The sequence below is a fragment of the Caretta caretta genome, chromosome 1 (genome assembly GCF_965140235.1).
Source record: "Caretta caretta isolate rCarCar2 chromosome 1, rCarCar1.hap1, whole genome shotgun sequence".
Taxonomy (NCBI): Eukaryota; Metazoa; Chordata; order Testudines; family Cheloniidae; genus Caretta; species Caretta caretta.
In genome coordinates, this window is record NC_134206.1 from 41852978 (window position 1) to 41877001 (window position 24024).

The window sequence follows — 24024 nt, forward strand, 5'->3', positions numbered from 1 at the left end:
CAATGGCATTTCAACTGCTATTGGAAGTTCCAGCCTGAACATCATTTTAAAATGCAGAAGCTAACATCGTAAATACTGGCTCATTTTCTTGGAGTTCACAATGCCTGCTCTTATTATTTCCTGGTCTTTGCCAAAAAACCATTATATGCCTTACTAGGCCCGCTACTTGGAATCAGTTACCTTCAAACATCTCATCAGCTAAATTAAGAAGTTTAGTCATGTTATTTGGCACCAAAAGTGTACAAGGTGTTATACAGACAGCTATATATGATTCCTTCTTGACACTACTGTTCAATGCCTTCTTTACTGTACATGGGTATGGAAAAGCATTTTATTTTTCAGGATCTGTGCTACTGAGCAAGACACTGTCAAGGGTCCCTGCAACCAAGTTGGAGCTCTGCAGTGACTGTGATATGCAACAATAAGAACCACCATCCCCACTTATCTGGATTCTGCTCTCTGACCCCAAAAATTCAGAGCAGATGAAAAATATGGATCGTTATATGGTAGTCCCAAAAGCAAAACTGAAGAGAACTGTTACAACAGATATGCTCCAGCTGTCCACCAATCCCCATCTCAATTATGGCTTTAAAGAGTTAGTGTTTGTGTTTATAATTCTTTAAAAGTTTTAGAAAAATAAAGTGTATAGCCAAATAGTCTGGACTGTAAAAGAGACCTTTGAATTTTGGCATTAATAAAAGTATTCACTTTTCAACATTTTTGATAGATACTACATACTATTTCCAAGTTAGTTTTCATCAGACAGCATATCTGTGTAACTCCTGTTCTCCATTCTCGTTCAAGACACTTTTCCTCTATTGCTTTTCCTTCTCTCTTTACTGACTCAACTCTAACCTTCCAATGCATCCATTCTGCACTGCACCTCTTTTTCCACTCTCCCATAATCTGAATGGAAACTAATGACCTGCTAATGCTACATTTAGATGGCAATGACACTGAATGGGCAATAGTTTCATCTATCTGGGTATTAGACTGAAAGTAGGAGGTTCTACATCCAAAGAAGTCACACATCAGATAGGTCTTGCATCAGTGGCATTTCAGAGTCTTCAAAGGCCTCTGTTTGGGCAGCAGATTTGTGTGACAACTAAGATATGAGTGTTCAACATAGTAGTGATAACCACTCTTATATGGAGCAGAAACATGGCCGTCAAAAACAGCTGAGAGGAAATGAAACAGTTTTCAGTGTCTAGTGTTACATTGTAGTCTTAAAATCCATTGGTCAGATTTTGTTCCAAAAGCACAGACACTAAGTTTAGACAATTCCAGCAAGCTGCAGTCTTGCTTCACTTGAGAATGAGATGACTACAATTGTGAGATGATGTCCAATGTGCCGAAGACAGTAAAGTTTTGCACAAGGTTTATAGATCTGAGTTAAAAGGAAGTACAGCACAAGGCCAACCATGAATGAGATTGGAAGATAGAATTTTGAGGGATTTAAGAAACATAAATCCTCCCACATTGACTCTTGCCAAAGGAAGAGGACTTGAAATGGATTGTTCAAGATGAAAATCCATTCTATGTCCCATCACGGCTACATCATAGCCATGTTAATCTTCTGATGTGCCTGATCTCTACAAAACTTGTCCCTTTCATTTCTCCCTTGGGTGTATTAGTCTAAAGTGACAAGGAAGAAGAGGAACACAATGAATAACTAAAGGCAGAAAGATCAGAGTGGAATGAAATTGGGATCCAATTTGCAAATGTTTAAGAATTAAACTGGAAAACTTAATGAAGGATGAAAAACAATGACAGTTTCCAGCTCCAGACTTTGATATCTTTTAGGGCAGAATTGATTCATTGTGGTTCGTGGAACTAACGAAGGGTAATATTAATCCTAGACTACATAAGAAGTCAGGGGGCAACTTTTGCATACCTTTTGCCACGCTGTTTCCTTTGGGAAAATTTCTTTCCTGGTTTGTTCTCTTGAGGAACGGCCTAGCACAGTGGTGGAAAACCTGCGGCCCGCATACCACTGACCTAGCACTTCCTCAGTGAGTCTTTGGGTTTCCTGCCAGAGCGAATATTGTAGTTGTATGAGTTTTCCCATTCCCATCTCATGTCCTAGAAACAGGTGGTGGAAAACAGTTTGCCTAGATGTCAGAGAAATCTCTCTTCTGTAAGTTTGACACGGGAAGAATTCTGTCTGGTAATTAGCTCATCTGTCTGTCCATTAAAATGTGGAGCCAAAAAGCACGTTCTAAAATATTTGTTGGAATGAAGAGAATTAGTTTGGAAAAAACTAAAAAACCCATCAAAAATAAAGCTCCACATCTGTGAATTAGTCCTCAGTTCACCAATTTGTCCACATGGATCAGTCTGTCTACAGAGAATGCTTAGCTGAATTTTTCTTTTAATACCCAGGTCACACAGCAACAGTGAAAGTTGCGAGCAGAAGGTGACAGATCACACTAAAAAAGAGTTACATTTTAATTCCAACCCTTATTATTAGATTTGACATCATGCTGTTTTAATATCAATGAAAACAACTGTATAAAAAAACCTCTAAATACACAGAAAGGGGAGTAAAATGTAAATATTTTCAAAGCCAAAACTTCAGGCTATAAATATCTATTCACTCAATAAGCTGAAATGGATACCATGTATTTAAAGTTGTGAAACAAATGCACATCCATAAGTAATATCCAAGTCTATAATTAATTACTACATCATGGTCCTACGGATTCCATAGCTACAATACTATGTTCTATTATGGGCACACAGCATGACAATGTCTGTATGTCACTAATGCAGAGTATGATGTTTGTGATATATTTAATATCCAAGTTATTGATTTAGATTGCTTAGGGGGATATCTGATACATACAGTATTTCCAAAACACACTGAATTAAACAAGAGGTAGCTAGGGTTACTCTCTTTGGTTGGATTGCACAAAAGGAACACTTTTAGAAAGACTGAACTGTCTTTAAACAGAGATCTCCTAGAATGAGTTTGTCTATTCAGCTCTTTAGTCCTTTTTTTTTTTTTAATTAAAGCGCACATTTATATTTATTGATACCATCAAAGAAAAAAAGCTAGAGGAGCTACTTTACACATTAAGGATCATAGTGTTGTCCTAGATTGTGTGCTATTAATTGAAACTCATCCACTGCAGAGTAATATGCCATAGCAGTGTCAAGAAGTTTAACTACTTTTTATTTTTTATTTTTTTTGTTCTGTACATTTAAACTGAAATATGTCCATCAATTGACCCTTAAATGTACAGGAAAGAAATTCAATAAGAAATATATTCACACAGTAAGCAGATTTAATTACAAGGCACATGCATGGCTTTCATTAAAGTTTGCATCAGATATAGTCATAGACTATACATAACTAGCTAATGTATCTCCCATGTATATTGTAATCCTTCAATTCCTTCCTTATAAAGCAAAATATTAATTGATTTAATGTTACTGATTACCTGCAATTAATCACTGACTTTGTTGACATGTACAAACAATACGCTTTTTGTCTTCTGTCACCACACAGATAGGACTCTCTAAACTGGGGATAATTTTTTTTAAAACTTGGACACTTATAAACCATGTATACTTTCAGATTACTATGACATGTTTTCCCAAAACGATGTATTCCAATAACAATTTGTTAAGAAAACAGAAGTACTTATTTCATGTGTATCTAGGATGTTAATTGCCTTGTCGTGATCTAAGATGATACGTTTTGCACTATATATTACATTAAATTCTGCAATGAGCAATAAATGTAGCAGTTAATATACTCCAGAAGGGTAATACCACACACGGACAAGAAATGACTAGTTTCTGCAACATACTGTATGTCAACTAAGAGCCTTCAGCATTGTGAATTGCTATAAAGATGTTTGGCAACATGGGCCCACTGTACTTCCCAAGTCTCTCAAATTCTTCAGTAGAAAGAAGGTTTAAATTCATCACCTTGTGAATGATGTGAGGGCCCCAATTTTGGCATTCCACAAGGATTCACATACCTCATGCCAGTTCTGCTAAAACCAGATATACTACAAATCAAATTTTGTGAAAGGAGAAACCATCTGATTCCATGCACTGCACTTCAGTATCCACTAAATAAAACATACTTTTTTTTCATATGCCAGAAAGGAACAAATTCTGGGGATGAGATGGACAGAAGACATTTCTGGAGAAGGGACAAGGTGATAGAATGAAGCTTACTTTAAAGGGCCACCATTCCATGATAGTTATGGTGATTTTAAGTGTCTTCACCTTGTCTTGTTTTACTAATGAGACCTAGTACCACTGATCTGGCCAAGTGATCAGATTTCTGTACAAATCAAACCCAATTTGGAGGCACATCTGAGGCCTACCTAAAAGCTCTCTCCAGTAGTGTGCTTGATATAGATTAAAAATATTCAAACTAAGCTTCAGAAGCCTATTTAAATATTATTAATTTTACATTTCTACATTAAGTTTAAAGCATATTTTAAATGTCATTGTAATTGATTTTGAGATGTCTAGACCATTCTGATAAAAAGGTGCCTTTTTTGTCATGATTATATTTTTAGTTGAAGTGTTTCTATTACAAGAAAAAATTTGAATTGTTTCTTTTAACAAGACCGATAAACCATTTAATTTTAAATTAATGCAAATTGCATTTCAACAGTTATGGCACACAAAAATAGTTTCATAATTTTTGATAAAACAACCCCAAAAGCAATGAGTGAATTTTTTCTTTTTTATGATCAAGGGCTAATATGCTAGAAGATTTTTGTGCTTGCTCAGATTAGCTTCTACATTTTCTTCCTGGTTTTATTTTAGTAGCAGATTCCTACAGGCAATTCCACACATCGCTACAAATCCTTATGCAATTTTATCCAGGATTCTATATTTATCAATAGGCACACCATCTTAACTGCAATTTTTTTTCTCAGTTGGAACCATGCTTTAAAACAGATAAGAAAACCATAAAATAAAACATATTACCACGTAATCCAACATTTTTATTTAAATTACAGATTAAGTGCTGGATCCTGCAAAGATTTAAGTATATGACTAACTTTGTGCACATGAATAGTTCCATCAAACGCAATGGGACTGGTCACATGCATGGTTATTTACATGCATGTGTGTTTGCAGGACCGATGGCTAAAATACCTTATACTCTCACAAAGTTTTTGCCTCTTACTTCTCTGCTTCTGGTTCCATCAAACCAATTTTCCATAATAAAAAGGAACTAAGAAGTGTGCTATGGGAGAAATCTGGCTTGAAAGCTGCATGAGCAGATCTGAGAGCACAAGCTGGCCCAAGATGTGATGGAAGCTAGAATAATCAGTATCCCACAGAAGATTTTTTTTCTTTTAAAAAAGGAAGTACTTCAACTGATTTAAATAAAAATTTTACAAATATTTGTGCTCAATAACCAATCAGTTTCAGATTTTTTCTTGGTAGTTTCTTAAACAAAGGCACTGACAGCATCCAAAATACAGCTCTCACTAGAGCTCAGTGAAATTTTTCAGAAAAATAATTCATTTGCTGGAAAGTGTAGTTTGGTGGCCCTGAAACTCTTAATGAATGTAACCAGACTTGTTTCAGCTAGGAAAAAGACTTCCAGGGTATGACATTCTGGGATACAATCCAGAAAAGTGTGGCCCTGTGTCTCACCAGCCCTACAAACTTGGGTGCCTCACAATGATTTGCTGTTGTAGCTCCCAGATGGCCACTCACTAACAGCAAGCAGGTAACACCCTGAGTGTCTGTGGAAAGCTGAGGCCTATCAGCCACACATCAGTCATACTTTGGCTTCCACCAGTCTGGGTTACCATTTGCAGGGTGACCCCAACACACTCCCAGTCCCAAATTTTTCCCCAAAACATGTGTTCTGCATTGTCCAGCCCTCTGCTGGACAGTCCAGATATATTATGTCCATTGCCACTCTAAGGGGATCAATGTGCAATAGTTTTCTACCCTAAATGGAGTTATCCACACTGAATTAGTTTTGATAAAAGAATAAAACAAATTTATTTAACTATAGGGAGATTGGTTTTAAGTGAGTACAAGTATAGGCATTAAAATAAATGGTTACAAGAGAAATAAAGATCATATGTTTCCTCGAACTAAAACTTAAACTAGACTTGGTTCAAGGTGAAGTCCCTTATCATATGTTCCCAGTAACATTGGCGACCAAATTCTCAGGTCAGGATTGGCTCCCAAAGTCCTCAGGCGTTCATGCGTACGTGATGGATAGGGAGAAATAACTTGAGGTGTTTTTGCCTCTTACTTTGAAATGCATCTTCCTGAAATTTACCCCTAGATAAAATTAATTCCTGCTGTGAGGATGGAGACAAGACATCTGGTAGTGAAAGGTTTCATGCTGTTTGCTAAGATGCAGATCTGTTTTTTCCTGCCCCGCTTCCTTGCCAGAGAATGGCCACTTAACAAGTAATTGCCCATCAACTTTGATGACACCTAACAAGAGGCATCAGCTTGTCCTCTGTCCTTGAGAAACAGATTTACCCACTTCGCAGACTTGTCTGTTAAACACAGCCCAGTCATGATTTCAGCTTATGTTATTACTTTACATATAATGTTGCTACATACATCTCACTGTGTTATTTATTGACCAGCAAACTATTAGTTTCCCTTACAAGCCATTTGTACAAAGATTATTACAATGGTGTGGCAGGTATGAATATGATGGTGCATTTAGAAAACTGTGTTATGGATATTTTGCAACTTTTAGCCATGCCTGGGATGTGGGAGACCCAGGTTTGAATCCACATTCTGCTGCAGGGACTTGAACTCATATTCCCTCCCCTCCCAGGTAAGCATTCTACCCATCAGGCTATATGGTAATCTGGGGTGGCCTGCTCTCAATCTCTCCTATTGAAGTAGCTCCATTTTGTATAACTACTTAAATCTTCATTGGAGTAAGGGCTCAAATTCAGGGTACTCACCCCATTTGGGTGAGGAGGGGGAGAGAAACTAACCATCAAGCTCTATAGTCTGCTGATTTAGGCTCTCACCTGAGAGGTATGAGATGTGGATTCAAATCTTGTCTGTGCCTGATTCAGTGTATAGAGTCATTCTCTCTCCCTCTCTTTGTATAAATACTTAAATATTCATTGGACCAAAGTAGAACAGCTTCAACAGAAGAGAATGAGAGCAGAATAGCCCAGTGGTTCTCAATCAGGGGTACGTGTACCCCCGAGGGTATGCAGAGATCTTCCAGGGGGTACATCAACTCATCTAGATATTTGCCTAGTTTTACAACATGGTACATAAAAAGCACTAGCGAAGTCAGTACAAACTAAAATTTCATACAGAAAATGACTTGTTTATATTGCTCTATATTGAAATGCAAGTACAATATTTATATTCCAGTTGATTTTATAATTGTATGGTAAAAATGAGGAAGTAAGCAATTTTGCAGTGGCTGTGACACTTTTTGTATTTTTATGTCTGATTTTGAAAGCAAGTAGTTTTTAAGTGAGGTGAAACTTGGGGGTATACAAGACAAATCAGACTCTTGAAAGGGGTACAGTAGTCTGGAAAGGTTGAGAGCCGCTGGAATAGCCTATAGTGTGGTGGATAGAGCATTCACCTGGCAGGAAGGAGACCTGAGTTCACATCCCTGCTCCAAAGAGTACTTAAAGCGGAAAACCTTCAAAAGGAGAGATTGAGAGCAACCCACCCCAAAAGAGTTTATAAATTGGTGGCCAGGATGCCCATCTGGGAGATCTGAATTCAAGTTCCTGCCCTATAGTGATGATTTAAACTCCCATCATTACAGGCAAGAGTCCTAACCACTGGGCTAAAAAGTTATAAAATACGCAGTATCTGAAGCTGGCCCTTTCAAAATGAATGAAATGAAACCTGAGATGGAATTTTCCAATTTGCTGATAAATTCTGAATATTTTCAGAACTGAACCTAATATTTTTACTGATTTTTTGGTGGGCTGTCTGACCAGAAAAATCAATTATTCATCCAACTCTCTCACAGATACTGCAGAGGCCAAACAAGGTGAAAAACATTTAAAAAGGACCGTCCCAGTAGGCCTTACTCAGGCAAAACCCACATTGGTTTAAATGGGAATTTCACTTGAATGAGGACCACACATTTGGGTCCTAAATGTGAAATATTGGCACAAATTAATTCAACCTATAAAATGATTTTAAGAGTTAGATATCAGATTCAGAGGAAATGTTGTACTAAAAAAAACACTAATAATGTTGGCATAGGAAGGTATGTCAATAGTGTATGGCACATACATAATGCTTAAGATTCTGTGCTATGCCTCTCAGAGGCATAGTATAGAACCCGCTGCCCAGGGCAAAAGGGTTGCTTAGGAGGCTTTAAGTCAACTTTGCATCTTCCTGAACCTGGACACTCTTGGGCTCTTCACATAACTGGAAACCTGCCTAAGTTATGACAGCCTTCCTGTGGATACCGCAGGGCTTGTCTTCACTACTAGGGTAAGTCGACCTAAGTTACACTACTGGAGTAGCTGCAGTTGACATAGCTTAGGTTGACTTATCCCGGTGTCTTCACTGTGCTGTGTTGATGGGAGACACTCTCCAGTTGACTTCCTTTACTCTTCTTGGAGAGGTGGAGTACCGGGGTCGACCAGAGAGTGCTCTGCCATCGATTTTGTGGGTCTTCACTAGACCAGCTAAATCGACCCCATCTGCATCAATTGCAGCAGCGCAGATCTCCCTTAGGGGCAGCAGCACTTTCAGGAATCTCTGCAGCCCCAAGGCTTGCAAAGGGAGCCTCAGAAGGCAGCTTTATGACAATATTCTGCAGTGTCTGCACCAGGAGAATCCTCCTGTGGCCATTCAGGGTCTCTTTACACTGCTCTAGCCCTTTCAGACAGCATAAAGGGTCTGGAATGAGGGTGAGGCTCTCACACAGTGCATTTTCAACTAAAACATGAAGCATTCAATGTGAATCTGTAGGACACAAGAAAGAATAATGTTTTTAAACATCTTTTCTCTAAGAAATGTAAAAATAAGCTACCAATTTTTTTGTTTTAGGGTTGGGAAGATGTACATTTTATTCATATGAAGAAAAAAAGAGGACTTCAAAAGTATAAGACAGTGATGCAAGAGAATGGCACTGGATAGATTGCTTGATTGACTGTTAGGAGATCAGTATAGTCTAGTATTAAATTCTTCATTATGGTCTATAATTACCATGTGCACTTAGTGTAAGCTCTTCAGGGTAGGAACCTTGTCTTCTCTTATCTGAAAAGAACATAGCACACTGCTGATGTTGAACAAACAACAGAAAGTCATAAAGCAAATAGCAACAATTGCAATACAATACTATAACAGATAGTATAAAGATGAGACAAAAGTTGCATCCAGTCAAGAGCTTTATGTTCTGCTTTGCCTCAGTTAAGCAGGATCAAATATTTAAAAGTCAAGTAATGGGCTTATATGCCCAGAAAATGGAGTTTAAAATTGCAGAACTGATTAATGTTAAGACAGACACTTAAGCCTAAGAGTTTCAGTGAGAGTAAGAATTTAATGGTATGTTAATACAGTAGACTGCAAATGATCTGTAAATATAAAATAATAGATGCTGCACAGACAAGTCTCTTATCAAGCTTCTCAACCATGTATTATTTCACTCTTATTTGAATTACAGTACTACGGAAAAACAAATACAAGCCATCACTACTGCTTAGTCTATGCTTAAAGTTTTGTCAGAATAGTTATGTTGATTAGGAGCATGAAAAAAAACAAAAAAATTCTAAACAAGAATAGGCCAAAAAAAAATTAATAAAGATAATTTCTTACATTCTCCACTGCTTATCTAGAGCTTTAATGACCAGAAAAATTACATCCACGGCAATCTTACATTAAGGCAATGTCTACACTAGAAACATAAGTCAACCTATGTTAGGTAGACTTATAACCCGCACAATAATTACTGCCGTAGTTCACTATCCTACATCTCTTGGTTGTGCACATCCTGGCTGCCCGCCATGCTTTTGGCTCCTGGTCACTGGGAGCCCAACAGCCCCCGGGCTCTCAATTCTCTTCTGCCAGGAACCAGTTGCCCCCGAGCTCTCAGCTCCCGACTGTGAGCTCTGGCAGGGTGCCAGGAGCCTCCGGGCAGCCACAGGGCTCCCCAACTCCCAGCTGGGCTGCACCCACCTGATCCCAGCCCTGATCCCAGCCAGGTTGCGCCTTGGGCTCCCCACTCTCCACAGGGAGCCTGGCAACTGCAACGAGGTTCCAGATTCCCCGCCCAGACTCCAGGTGCTCCCCACCAGGAACCCAGATGTGGCGGGGAGCCAAGAACCCAGGGGTGGGGGAGGTTAGGAAGCCAGGCTCCCAGCAGAACAAATGCATCCCAGCTGGGGGAGGGGACCCGGGGGGCGGGGCAGATGGGCTCTAGCTGGAGCTCCCCACCCACCCCAGTGACAGCCCAGCTTTCTTGTCAATTTCACAGCTTCAGTATGGAGCTATGAAATTGAATGACAGCCAACAGCTGATGTAAATAGCACTGTGTCTACACAGACACTGGGTCACCCTAACTACACCGACATTAGCCCTAAGCCTCTAGTGGAAGTGGAGTTATTATGTTGGTGTAACAGGGCACTGACATTGGCGAGAACAAGGCTGTAGTGTATACACTGACATAATTAGGTAGACGTAAGCTGCTTTACGTCTACCTAACTCTGTAGTGTAGACCAAACCTAAATCTGGTCATGAACTTTTGTCTCTAGTTGACAATGAGAGAGACACAAAACAAAGAAAATTACACTGTATGAACAAACACCAGATTACCACATCCTAAAGTAGAAAAAATTAAGATACCAAAGATAAACAAGAAAAAAGCCTCTGTAACTACACAGACCACACTGTAAGAAGAAATAAAAAATGGATTAACACATAATAAAGGAAAGTAAGACGCTAGAAAATGAAACAGGTTAACTATACTTCTTATAGGAAGAAAAAATTGATTCATTCATTTATCCTCAGCCTGCACAGACTTAGCCCTGGTCTACACTAGGACTTTAGGTCAAATTTAGCAGCGTTAAATCGATGTAAACCTGCACCCGTCCACATGATGAAGCCCTTTATTTCGACTCAAAGGGTTCTTAAAATCGATTTCCGTACTCCACCCCGACAGGTGGATTAGCGCTTAAATCGGCCTTGCTGGGTCGAACTTCGGGTACTGTGGACACAATTCGATGGTATTGGCCTCCGGGAGCTATCCCAGAGTGCTCCATTGTGACCGCTCTGGACAGCACTCTCAACTCAGACGCACTGGCCAGGTAGACAGGAAAAGAACTGCGAACTTTTGAATCTCATTTCCTGTTTGGGCAGCGTGGCAAGCTGCAGGTGACCATGCAGAGCTCATCAGCACAGGTGACCATGATGGAGTCCCAGAATCGCAAAAGAGCTCCAGCATGGACGGTACGGGATCTGATCGCTGTATGGGGAGAGGAATCCGTGCTATCAGAACTCCGTTCCAGTTTTCGAAATGCCAAAACCTTTGTCAAAATCTCCCAGGGCATGAAGGACAGAGGCCATAACAGGGATCTGAAGCAGTGCTGCGTGAAACTTAAGGAGCTGAGGCAAGCCTACCAGAAAACCAGAGGGGCGAACGGCCGCTCCGGGTCAGAGCCCCAAACATGCCACTTCTATGATGAGCTGCATGCCACTTTAGGGGGTTCAGCCACCACTACCCCAGCCGTGTTGTTTGACTCCTTCAATGGAGATGGAGGCAACAGGGAAGCAGGTTTTGGGGATGAAGATGATGATGAGGTTGTAGATAGCTCACAGCGAGCAAGCGGAGAAACCGGTTTTCCCGACAGCCAGGAACTGTTTCTCACCCTGGACCTGGAGCCAGTACCCCCCGAATCCACCCAAGGCTGCCTCCTGGACCCGTCAGGCGGAGAAGGGACCTGCAGTGAGTGTACCTTTTAAAATACTATACATGGTTTAAAAGCAAGCATGTGAAAGGATTAATTTGCCCCGGCATTCGCAGCTCTCCTGGATGTACTCCCAAAGCTTTTGCAAAAGGTTTCTGGGGAGAGTAGCCTTATTGCGTCCTTCATGGTAGGACACTTTACCACTCCAGGCCAGTAACACGTACTCGGGAATCATTGTACAACAAAGCATTGCAGTGTATGTTTGCTGGCATTCAAACAACATCCGTTCCTTATCTCTCTGTGTTATCCTCAGGAGAGTGAGATATCATTCATGGTCTCCTGATTGAAATAGGGTGCTTTTCTTCAGGGGACATTCAGAGGAGCCCGTTCCTGCTGAACTGTTTGCCTGCGCTGAACAGAAATGTTCCCCGCTGTTAGCCATGGGGAGGGGGGAGGGTTGAGAGGGTAGCCACGTGGTGGGGGGGAGGCAAAATGCGACCTTGTAACGAAAGCACATGTGCTATGTATAATGTTAACAGCAAGGTTTACCCTGAAAGAGTGTAGCCAGTGTTTTATAAAATGTGTCTTTTTAAATACCGCTGTCCCTTTTTTTTTTCCCTCCACCAGCTGCATGTGTTTCAATGTTCACAGGATCTTCTCCTTCCCAGAGGCTAGTGAAGATTAGAAAGAAAAAAAAACGCACTCGTGATGAAATGTTCTCTGAGCTCATGCAGTCCTCCCACACTGACAGAGCACAGACGAATGCGTGGAGGCAAATAATGTCAGAGTGAAGGAAAGCAGAAAATGACCGGGAGGAGAGGTGGCGGGCTGAAGAGAGGGCTGAAGTTCAAATGTGGCGGCAGCTTGATGAGAGGAGGCAGGATTCAATGCTGAGGCTGCTGGAGGACCAAACCAGTATGCTCCAGTGTATGGTTGAGCTGCAGCAAAGGCAGCTGGAGCACAGACTGCCACTACAGCCCCTGTGTAACCAACCGCCCTCCTCCCCAAGTTCCATAGCCTCCACACCCAGACGCCCAAGAACGCGGTGGGGGGGGGGTGCCACTGGCCAACCAGCCACTCCACCACAGAGGATTGCGCAAAAAAAAGAAGGCTGGCATTCAATAAATTTTAAAGTTGTAAACTTTTGAAGTGCTGTGTGGCATTTTCCTTCCCTCCTCCACCACTCCTCCCGGGCTACCTTGATAGTCGTCCCCCTATTTGTGTGATGAATGAATAAAGATGGCATGAATGTGAAGCAACAATGACTTTATTGCCTCTGCAAGCAATGATTAAAGGGAGGAGGGGAGGGTGGTTAGCTTGCAGGGAAGTAGAGTGAACCAAGGGGCAGGGGGTTTCATCAAGGAGAAACAAAGAGAACTTTCACACCATAGCCTGGCCAGTCATGAAACTGGTTTTCAAAGCTTCTCTGATGCATACCGCACCCTCCTGTGCTCTTCTAACCGCCCTGGTGTCCGGCTGCGCGTAACCAGCAGCCAGGCGATTTGCCTCAACCTCCCACCCCGCCATAAACGTCTCCCCCTTACTCTCACAGATATTGTGGAGCACACAGCAAGCAGTAATAACAGTGGGAATATTGATTTCGCTGAGGTCTAAGCGAGTCAGTAAACTGCACCAGCGTGCCTTTAAACGTCCAAATGCACATTCTACCACCATTCTGCACTTGCTCAGCCTGTAGTTGAACAGCTCCTGACTGCTGTCCAGGCTGCCTGTGTACGGCTTCATGAGCCATGGCATTAAGGGGTAGGCTGGGTCCCCAAGGATACATATAGGCATTTCAACGTCCCCAACAGTTATTTTCTGGTCTGGGAATAAAGTCCCTTCCTGCAGCTTTTGAAACAGACCAGAGTTCCTGAAGATGCGAGCGTCATGTACCTTTCCCGGCCATCCCATGCTGATGTTGGTGAAACGTCCCTTGTGATCCACCAGAGCTTGCAGCACTATTGAAAAGTCCCCCTTGCGGTTTATGTACTCGCCGGCTTGGTGCTCCGGTGCCAAGATAGGGATATGGGTTCCGTCTATGGCCCCACCATAGTTAGGGAATCCCATTGCAGCAAAAAGAAAAGGAGTACTTGTGGCACCTTAGAGACTAACCAATTTATTTGAGCATAAGCTTTCGTGAGCTACAGCTCACTTCATCGGATGCATACTGTGGAAAGTGTAGAAGATCTTTTTATATACACACAAAGCATGAAAAAATACCTCCTCCCACCCCACTCTCCTGCTGGTAATAGCTTATCTAAAGTGACCACTCTCCTTACAATGCGTATGATAATCAAGGTGGGCCACCAGCAGGAGAGTGGGGTGAGAGGAGGTATTTTTTCATGCTTTGTGTGTATATAAAAAGATCTTCTACACTCTCCACAGTATGCATCTGATGAAGTGAGCTGTAGCTCACAAAAGCTTATGCTCAAATAAATTGGTTAGTCTCTAAGGTGCCACAAGTACTCCTTTTCTTTTTGCGAATACAGACTAACACGGCTGTTACTCTGAAACCTGTCATTGCAGCAAAGCCATCCACTATGACCTGCACATTTCCCAGGGTCACTACCCTTGATATCAGCAGATCTTTGATTGCATGGACTACTTGCATCACAGCAGCCCCAACAGTAGATTTGCCCACTCCAAATTGATTCCCAACTGACCGATAGCTGTCTGGCGTTGCAAGCTTCCACAGGGCTATCGCCACTCGCTTCTCAACTGTGAGGGCTGCTTTCATCTTGGTATTCATGCGCTTCAGGGCAGGGGAAAGCAAGTCACTAAGTTTCGCAGCCACTGGGAACCGTCCCAGACCTGCAACACTATGTGGTCCCACCAGTCTGTGCTTGTTTTCCGAGCCCAGAATCGGCGTTCCACAGCATGAACCTGCCCCATTCGCACCATGATCCATGCATTGGCAGGGCCCATGCTTTCGGAGAAATCTGTGTCCATGTCCTGATCACTCACGTGACCGCACTGACGTTGCCTCCTCGCCCGGTATCGCTCTGCTAGGTTCTGGTGCTGCATATACTGCTGGATAATGCGTGTGGTGTTTAATGTGCTCCTAATTGCCAAAGTGAGCTGAGCGGCCTCCATGCTTGCCTTGGTATGGCGTCTGCACAGAAAAACGGCGCGGAACCATCGTCTGCCGTTGCTTTCACGGACGGAGGGATACCTGATAGGTCACGCACAGTCGGAATCTAGACTGAGGCACAGAAACAAAGTCCACAACTGCAGAGTTCCCAAAAGACACTGAGTTTATTACGCTCGAGCGTGGTGCCCCCCTGCTAGCCAGGAGGGGACCCTGAATACAGATTATACAAAGGTTATATACTTTTTAGCAAAGCATGTTGCCCTCGTGCATCGGAAACCTTAGCCAATAAACAAACCCTTGTCTTATCTACCACCTATTCCTGCTTGGTGCATTCCTTGTGCTATACCAGTATGTTAATTACACAGCATGGTCCTAAAGCCATGCATCAGTAACCTTTATTATCAGGATGGGAGGCCTCACATCAAGGCCAAGAGACAGGGAGTGAGAGACTGACAAAAACCAGATACTGGGAGTCAAGGCAGGCTGGAGACAAGGAGGAGGATTTTCACAAAGATTCAGTATCTAAGGATTACTCTTCCTGGTATGATGTGCTGGCATTTAGACAATGGTGGGCCCCAAACCAAAATGGAGTTACATGTGCTAACTTTTCCTTAACACGATATGTACCCAGAACCACCGGCGACAATGTTTTAGCCCCATCAGAGTGCTCCATTGTGACTGCTCTGGACAGCACTCTCAACTCAGATGCATGATTGTTTGCCGTTGCTCTGACGCAGGGAGGGGCGACTGAGGACACGGCTTACAGGGTTGGTTTCAGGGAGCTAAAATCAACAAAGGGGGTGGCTTTACATCAAGGAGTATTTCAGGCAGGACTTCATGGAGGGTTCCAATAAGAAATGGTTCACCTAAGTTATTGTTCTTATTGGAACAAGGAGGTTAGTCTGACCTCTGATTGATACATGGCTAGATTTACCTCGCTGCACCTTCTCTGTGAGTGACCGCAGTGTGACCTAGAGGGATGAGTCCCCTAGACAGGGGAGGGGTGGAAGCAAATGAGTACAAAACAAATCTGGTCTATTGCTTGTTTTGATCCACTCCATCTATCTTTTACATCTTTGGCTGGCAGCAGACAGTGCAGAAGGACTGCATGCCATCCACATCTCATGGCTGCTCGGCAGAAGATGGTGCAATACGACTGCTAGCCATCCTCATCTCTTGCCTGTCCGGCAGAAGATGGTGCAATACGACTGCTAGCCATCCGTATCGTCTGCCTGCTCACCATAAGATGGTTCAATAGGACTGACTGCAGGACTAAACAGAATGACCTGGTCAAGTCACTCCAAATTTAGTCTCTGCGCCCATGTCTGCCCAGGCGCTCCTGGCCGACATGGCCAGGAGCACCTCGGACATGACGATGACGGCTACCAGTCCTATTGCACCGTCTGCTACCACAAGGCAATAGGTTGCTGTTACTCTGTAGCAATGCAGTACCGTGTCTGCCAGCACCCAGGAGACATACGGTGACGGTTACCTGAGCGGGCTCCATGCTTGCCATGGTATGGCGTCTGCACAGGTAACTCAGGAAAAAAGGCACGAAACAATTGTCTGCCCTTGCTTTCATGGAGGGAGGGAGGGAGGGAGGGAACAGGGGCCTGACGATATGTACCCAGAACCACCCGCGACAATGTTTTAGCTCCATCAGGCATTGGGATCTCAACCCAGAATTCCAATGGGCAGCGGAGACTGCGGGAACTGTGGGATAGCTACCCACAGTGCAACGCTCCGGAAGTCGACGCTTGCCTCGGTATTGTGGAAGCACTCCACCGAGTTAATGCACTTAGAGCATTTTCTGTGGGGACACACACACTCGAATATATAAAACCGATTTCTAAAAAAACGACTTCTATAAATTCGACCTAATTCCGAAGTGTAGACATACCCTTACAGGCATGCTTAACTTTATGCACTATGAGTAGTAGCCCCATTAAAAATCAATGGGACACTGACCATTAGTAAATGTAAGCACATATATAAATGTTAACAGTATTAGGGCCATTGCACAAGTCACTTAACAGGCAAGTTCAGTTAAGACTTCAGCAGCAGATCAGTGCCAGAGATATTTTTATATTCAGTTCAATAAATAATGAAAGAACAGGTTTGAGAAAATGGGGAAAGAGAAAGAAAATATAGTAGAAGTGAGCTGTAGCTCACAAAAGCTTATGCTCTAATAAATTTGTTAGTCTCTAAGTTGCCACAAGACCTCCTTTTCTTTTTATGGATACAGACTAACACAGCTGCTACTCTGAAACCTGTCATAGTAGAAGTAATACACTCTTTTTTAAAATTATAGAATGATTTTTTCAGAACTAACTTTGATGCACATATTGTTTGTCACAAAGTCATTTGCCAATGGTTAAAAACAGTTTTATATGCACACATCTTATCATTACTGCTCTGGAGCAAGTAATATTTGAAAAAATTAGGCCCTGATCCTACGAAGACATGAATAGCCACATCAGTGGAACTCTTCATAGTGCATACATTAAGCATACACTAAGTTTTTACAAGATCAGGGTGTTATGTGATAATTAAGCAAAGTTATTAACGGTTATTTTATCTAACTGTTACAATTACACTCAGGGTCAGGTTAATAGCGCAGATCATTTGTAAACAGTGCCACTTTGACATCAGATACACCTCAAACAATCATTATCATTCTTCACCAGTTAATTCACATGCAACAACTATACTGGTTGCATGGCTGAAAGGGGAGGAGGGGGGGGAAGGAGAAGAATGTGGAGAAATGTGGGAAATGTTGGCATGGCAATAGATTCAAAGTTCTAAACAATAAATGTGAGGTTTTAGACCATTTACAACTTGGTGGTGGACACAGAGTTACAAAACATTTCAAAATTCCTAGTTTACATTTCAATAATGTACTTTTGTATCACCATAAGGTAGTTAAATTTCTGCTAATTTAATGTTTATGAATACTTGCATAGAACTATCAATATTATCTTTTACAGAACTAGTCCCTCTGTATCAGCCCCATCATACTACACAATGAAAAAATACTTAGGACATTCATAATCCAAGAGTTACATTGTGAGACAAATAAAAGGTGGGTTGGTAGCCTTTATGTTCAACAGGACAACGAACCAGTGAAGTCCTCAGTTATCTGTGTCTAAGAAAAAAAAATCTCAAACATAACACATGCTCCTCACAGAACAATTCCCCATACCACTAACATAGCTGCATAAGCAACTTAATAGTCTTACAGTGCAATTTGCTTACGAATATTTTAGATTTACATTTACTAGAGCTTTACCAGTAGTATCTAATACAGACTGCCTTGCAAGGAGCATGCCATGCTGGCTCTACTACTACATGCCCCACCTCCTTTCAGTTTAGGACTTCATAATCCCATTTTTCTTTTATTCTCTTATTTTTCTTTTCATTTTCCATTCTTGGCCTCAGTATCACAGTTTGTATGGTCAGCACTTGAGACATTTCAGGGCAAGAGTCACTAAAAGTTGGATGCAGAACCTTTGCCTCTAAGTGGCATGGAATTTCAGCTAATTTTATTGCCGAAAATGGAAAACAAAATTAAATTACTGGGATCTGCTACTATTCAATGATTCCACTTTTCCACAACAAATGGTCCCTAGATATACTAGGTTCCACCTAGAGGGTCAAAGGGTACTACCACCTAGCTAGCCAAACACTATATGGGAGGTTTCAGAGTAACAGCCGTGTTAGTGCCACAAGTACTCCTTTTCTTTTTACTATATGGGAGCTATTCCATGGTCTATCACCACCAGAACTATGTTAATTCAACACAGCCTCAGATGCTTTTCCTTCGTGGTTATTTTTTTTAAAAATATTGGGGCTCACAAGTGTCATATCGTGAGACTACTTCCAATTCATTCAGGTGATGATTTTGGCACCTGATTAAGGTTATACAAAATCATTTTAATTATACATAAATACTTATCTCTGCAAATTTCCCTTGACAAGATTTTTTGTAATCCTTAAAACTGTAATCTGATATTTTCATATTTTAAATGTAGCATTCAACTATTTTGAAATAAGAAACTACACTTTGTGAACAAAAATACTGCGATTTTCAATACATTGGCTCTTCAGAGCAAATTAAAACTATTCCCAGAAGCATGTTAATGGGCCTGAATGCTGGGTGCCCCACAGTATTATTGCTATGACAGGGTCCTATATTTAGCAAATCAAAGTTGTTATTAATTGGGCACTTTCCAGGACTAAGGACAGGACTAAGATTTAACTCATCATAAAAATACCACACTTTTTTGAAAACGACTCTGCTGATCTTAGAAAAGTGTCATTTCTCCACAATAAGGACTGCAACACCGACAAAATCCTAGCCTCTCTATTTTGTGACTCAAGAATAAACCACGGATTAGAAGTTTTATGCAACTGCCTGTCCTACACTCTTCGATATGTTCAGTATTTGTTAGAATGCAAGGTAAATACAAATTTTTGCTCTAGGAGTACTTCTGTGATCAGAATTCTTGTATATTTCCCAATACCCAATCCACCCATGAGAACTGACCAAAGGACAGCAATACAAGCATGTCCATGTATCCAACAAGCCACATATTAATTTAATCTCCTAAGGAAAACAGAGAAAGACTTCACTCCCAAACGGAAAAGGACGTTAGTATGGATAATAATGTTTTGAAGTTCTCAAGAGAGGTTTTTGTTTTGTTTTTTAAAAAAATCTATTTACATAACAATACTGGGTCAGACCAATGGCTCACTGAGCCCAGTATCCAGTCTTAATAGTGGCCAGGGCTGAATGATTCAGAGGGAATGACCAGAACAGGGCAATTATCAAATGATCCATCCCCAGTCATCCAGTCCCACCTTCAGTCTGAGGTTTAGGGACAACCATAACATGCATTCCTCACCATCTTGGCTAATACCATTAAATTAGATAAGTTATCCTCCATGAACTTATCTAATTCTTTTCTGAACCCAGGTCTGACCCAGTACTTTTGGCTTTCATAACATCCCCTGACAATGAGTTCTACAGGTTGAATGAGTGTTGTATGAAGAGGTACTTCGTTTTGTTTGTTTAAAATCTGTTGCCTATTAATTTCATTGGGTGACCCCTGGTTTGTGTGTTACGTGAAAGAATAAGTAACATGTCTTTCTTCACTTTCTCCATCTCTTTTCTAAAATGAACAGTCTTTTTAATTTTAATCTCTCTCCTCAGTCAGAAGCTGTTCCATATCTCTGATCATTGTTGTTGCCCTTCTCTGTACTTTTTCCAACTCTAATGTATCTTTTTGGAGATGGGAACAACCAGAACTGCCTGCAGTGTTCAAGTTGTGGGTGTACCATTGATTTATACAGTGACGTTATATTTTGTTTTATCATCTCTCTCCTAATGGTTCCTACCTTTCTGTTAGCTTTGACTGCTGCTGCACACTGAGCAGAGGTTTTCAGGGAATTATCCACGATGACTTGAAGATCTCCTTTTTGCGTGATAACTAATGTGGACCCCAACATTTTGTATGTATAGTTGGGATTATGTTTTCCAATGTGCATTACTTTGCACTTATCAACCCAGTTTTGTGAGACTCCTTTATAACTCTTTGCAGGCAACTTTGGACTTAACTATCTTGAGTAATTTTGTATCACCTGCAAACTTTGCCACCTCACTGTATTCCTGACAGTAATCCTTTATCTGCATACTGATGCTTAATAGGCAAGTACATTCTAATATTCATAACACAAACACAAGTAATACATAGACTCACTTGGAAAATATTTTTACTTGGTGGTGAGCCATGCAATTCAGACAGAACACAAGACACAAAAACATTCTGTTTGTGAAATACTCATCCTTAAATGCACAAATGCCAGCTGAAGTGACTACTTTAGATTGTGTAGCAGACAACAAACTTTGTAAATGAACAATTACAGGCAAAGCTGACTAACTGAATGCATACTTGTGTCAACTGCAACTAGGTTATCTACATTATTGTGTGATTATGGTTTACAGTGAATGGGGAAAGGTACTCAACACTAAGAGGGAAATCCTGCTTCCATTGAAGACAATGGCACAACTCATTAATTTAAATAAGGCCAGGATTGTCTTAAGTAAAATATTGTTGATCCTGGTTGCTGCCTGATGTCAAGGGGACCAGATACATGCATTACCTCACCTGCTTGACCTCAGATGAATTAAGCAATGGAGGCTCTTCCAGGAGGGCTCTATCTATAGTTTTGGGACAGATAAAGTATGATCATTATGGTTTGCTATCAGATGATTTCATATGCACGTACCTAAGCAGAGATGTCACCAGCTTCCACTGTCACTTACTCTTCTTTGGGTCAGATACTGTGTAATTACTGTCTATACACCTTTCTTCACCTGCCAGGCTTTCCTGACATAAACTGTACTGCACTGGATCATAGTGTCAATCTGCATACGCTGTGGTCAGTGGGCTTTGTGGGATACTGAGAAGAAGAGGAGTTTAGCTTAGGCTACCGAGTTGGGGTAGGGGCAGCGGGGAGCTATAGTAGGTAATGGTTCTGCACTGGGCTACCAGGTGTGTGTGTGTGTGTGTGGGGTGTTATAGCAGGCAACAACCCCAGCCCAGTGCCCCCTGCCCCAGCGAATGGTGTCTGTGTATCGGGGGACGGGGGGGCGGCGGCGACGGGGGTAGTTTATAGCGGGTAAGAGCCCCTAGCCTAGGCTACCGTATGTATGGGAAGGTTATAGCAGGCAACAGTTCCTGCCCTGGGCTCCCACGTCTGTGTGCGTGCATGTGTGTATGGCGGTGGGGGTTAGAGCGGGTAACAGCCCCTGCCCAGGGCGCGAGCGCGGTGGGCACGGCAGTTATGGCGGGTAACAGCCCTGCCCCGGGAAGCTGGTCACGTACCTGAGCCAGCACCGTCAGGAACCCGCCGGGCGTTGGCCGTCCGCACCAGCCGCTGTAACCCGCTGCCAACGAGCCTCCTCCAACCAGGGTGGCAGCTGCAGCCCACAGACCCGGACACCGCTGCTGGCTCCCGGAGGCCCGCAGCCCGGAGACGCTGCCCCTCAGGGAACGCCGGGCAGCCACAGCCAGAGCCGCTCTCCAGGCCGCCATTTTCCCGGAAGCGGCTACAGAAGCAACGCAGAACTCAAACGGAGCCCTCTACGAGCGAACAGTGCTAGCCATGCGCAATGGTGGAGTGAAGCCTCTGCCCTTACTTTGCCCTCAGTTCCACTAATCAAGTGCAGAGAAGGACCCGCGGGGTCGGCGCGGGAATTCCCTCAGCATCAGTAAAAAGAAAAGGAGGACTTGTGGCACCTTAGAGACTAACCAATTTATTTGAGCATGAGCTTTCCTGAGCTACAGCTCACTTCATCGGATGCATACTGTGGAAACTGCAGAAGACATTATATACACAGAGACCATTGTTTCATGTACCCTAGAGTTCAGAGTGGGGAAGGAACCTTGACAGCCCGGATCTGAAAGGTTACAGAGGGATGGTCGAGGATCATCCAGCCCTCTAACTACTACCCCATGTTACTCATCCCTGTGGGCACTAACAATACTGCGAGGTATGACCCTGAGCAGATCAGAAGTGACTACAGGGCTCTCCGGCTCCAGCAGTAATGGGGAAGGAGCAGGGGGTGTGGTTGGTGTTCTCTTCAATCCTTGCAGCCAAAGGTAGGAGGCCAGGCAAAGACAGACGGATCTTGGAGGTGAATGACTGGCTGCGCAGATGGTGTCGCCAGGAGAGCTTCAGTTTCCTTGATCATAGGCATGGGCAGCGGGTATCATAGGTTGGGGAAGGCTGGGCCTTCCCAAATGGCTAGGCATGGCCCTGCCTGTGCTTTGCCCCCAGACTCCCTCCTGCTTCCTGCTCTGGCCCACTCTTCCTAGTTCCCTTGTGCAGGGGCACCGGCTCAGGCTGGGGCTGACACTGGAGCCGCATGTGCCACCCTCCCTCTGGGCACTCCGGGACTGGTGCTGCGCCACCTGACAATCTGGGGCTGGGGAGGCTGGGGCCACGACATGCTACCCAGCACTCAGGGGCTGGGACCACCCCACCCACCCTCCAAGGACTCTGGGGCTGGGGCCACACCAACCACCCTTCTGGAGCTCCAGGGATGGAGCTGTATCACCTGCCCACCCGGCACTCGGGGGCTGGGGAGGCTGGAACCATGCCACCTGCCCTCCCAGCACTCCAGTGCTGGGACTGTGCCACTCGCCGGTAGCCTGGGGCAGTAGCCGGCAGCCCTGGTTGGGGGCTCTAGGCTGGTCCAGAGGATGGTAGGGGCGAGGCTGAGGGCTAGCATCCCCCCAGCCAGTGGTTCAAGTGCCACCCATGACCATGAGATGCTGTTCCAGGAAGGACTGCTGAGCAGAGATGGGATCCATGTATCAAGGAAGGGAAAGAGCATCTTTGGATACAGACTGGCTAACCTAGTGAGGAGGGCTTTGAACTAGGTTCAATGGGGGCAGGAGACAAAAGCCCACAGGTAAGTAAAAAACATGGAGAGCTGGGAGAAGGGTCAGAATCTGGGTGGAGCATGTGCCATTACAGCAGAGACAAGAGAGAACATAAGGGGGGCGGGGGTGTCAAATCAGTATGTTCAATGTTTGTATACTAATGTGAGAAGTATGGGGAATAAACCGGAAGAACTAGAAAGGCTAGTTAATAAACATAACTATGATATAGTTGGCGTCGCATATATTTGGTAGGATAATACAGATGACTAGAATATTGGTATAGTAGGGCTCAGGAAAGACAGGCAGGGAAAAAAGGGAGGAGGAGGTGTTGCCTTATATCAAAAATGTATACACTGGGGACTGGGGTTGAGATGGACACAGCCTTGTTGAAAGTCTCTGGGTAAAGATAAAAGGGGTAAAAAACAAAGGTGATGTCATGGTAGGGTCTACTACAGACCACCTAACCAGGGAGAGGAGGTGGATGGGGCTTTTTATAAACAACTAACAAAATCATCCAAAGCACAGGATGTGGTGGTAATGGAGGACTTCAGCTACCCAAACACCTGTTGGGAAAATAATATTGTGGGGTACAGATTATGCAAGAAGTTCTTAGAATACA

General features: G+C 43.0%; 1 protein-coding gene across 2 annotated transcripts in view; it reads right to left on the bottom strand.

Annotated features, from left to right (window-relative positions):
• The window catches only part of MICU2 (mitochondrial calcium uptake 2), a 244917-nt gene extending 222836 nt beyond the window's left edge, over positions 1–22081 (bottom strand). For both annotated transcript variants that reach the window (XM_048845650.2, XM_048845640.2), the window contains exon 1: positions 21843–22081. In XM_048845650.2, the coding sequence (XP_048701607.1) occupies positions 21843–22052 (210 nt within the window). In that variant the 5' untranslated portion in view covers positions 22053–22081. The remainder of the gene's footprint in view (positions 1–21842) is intronic.
• Between the last annotated feature and the right edge of the window lie 1943 nt (positions 22082–24024).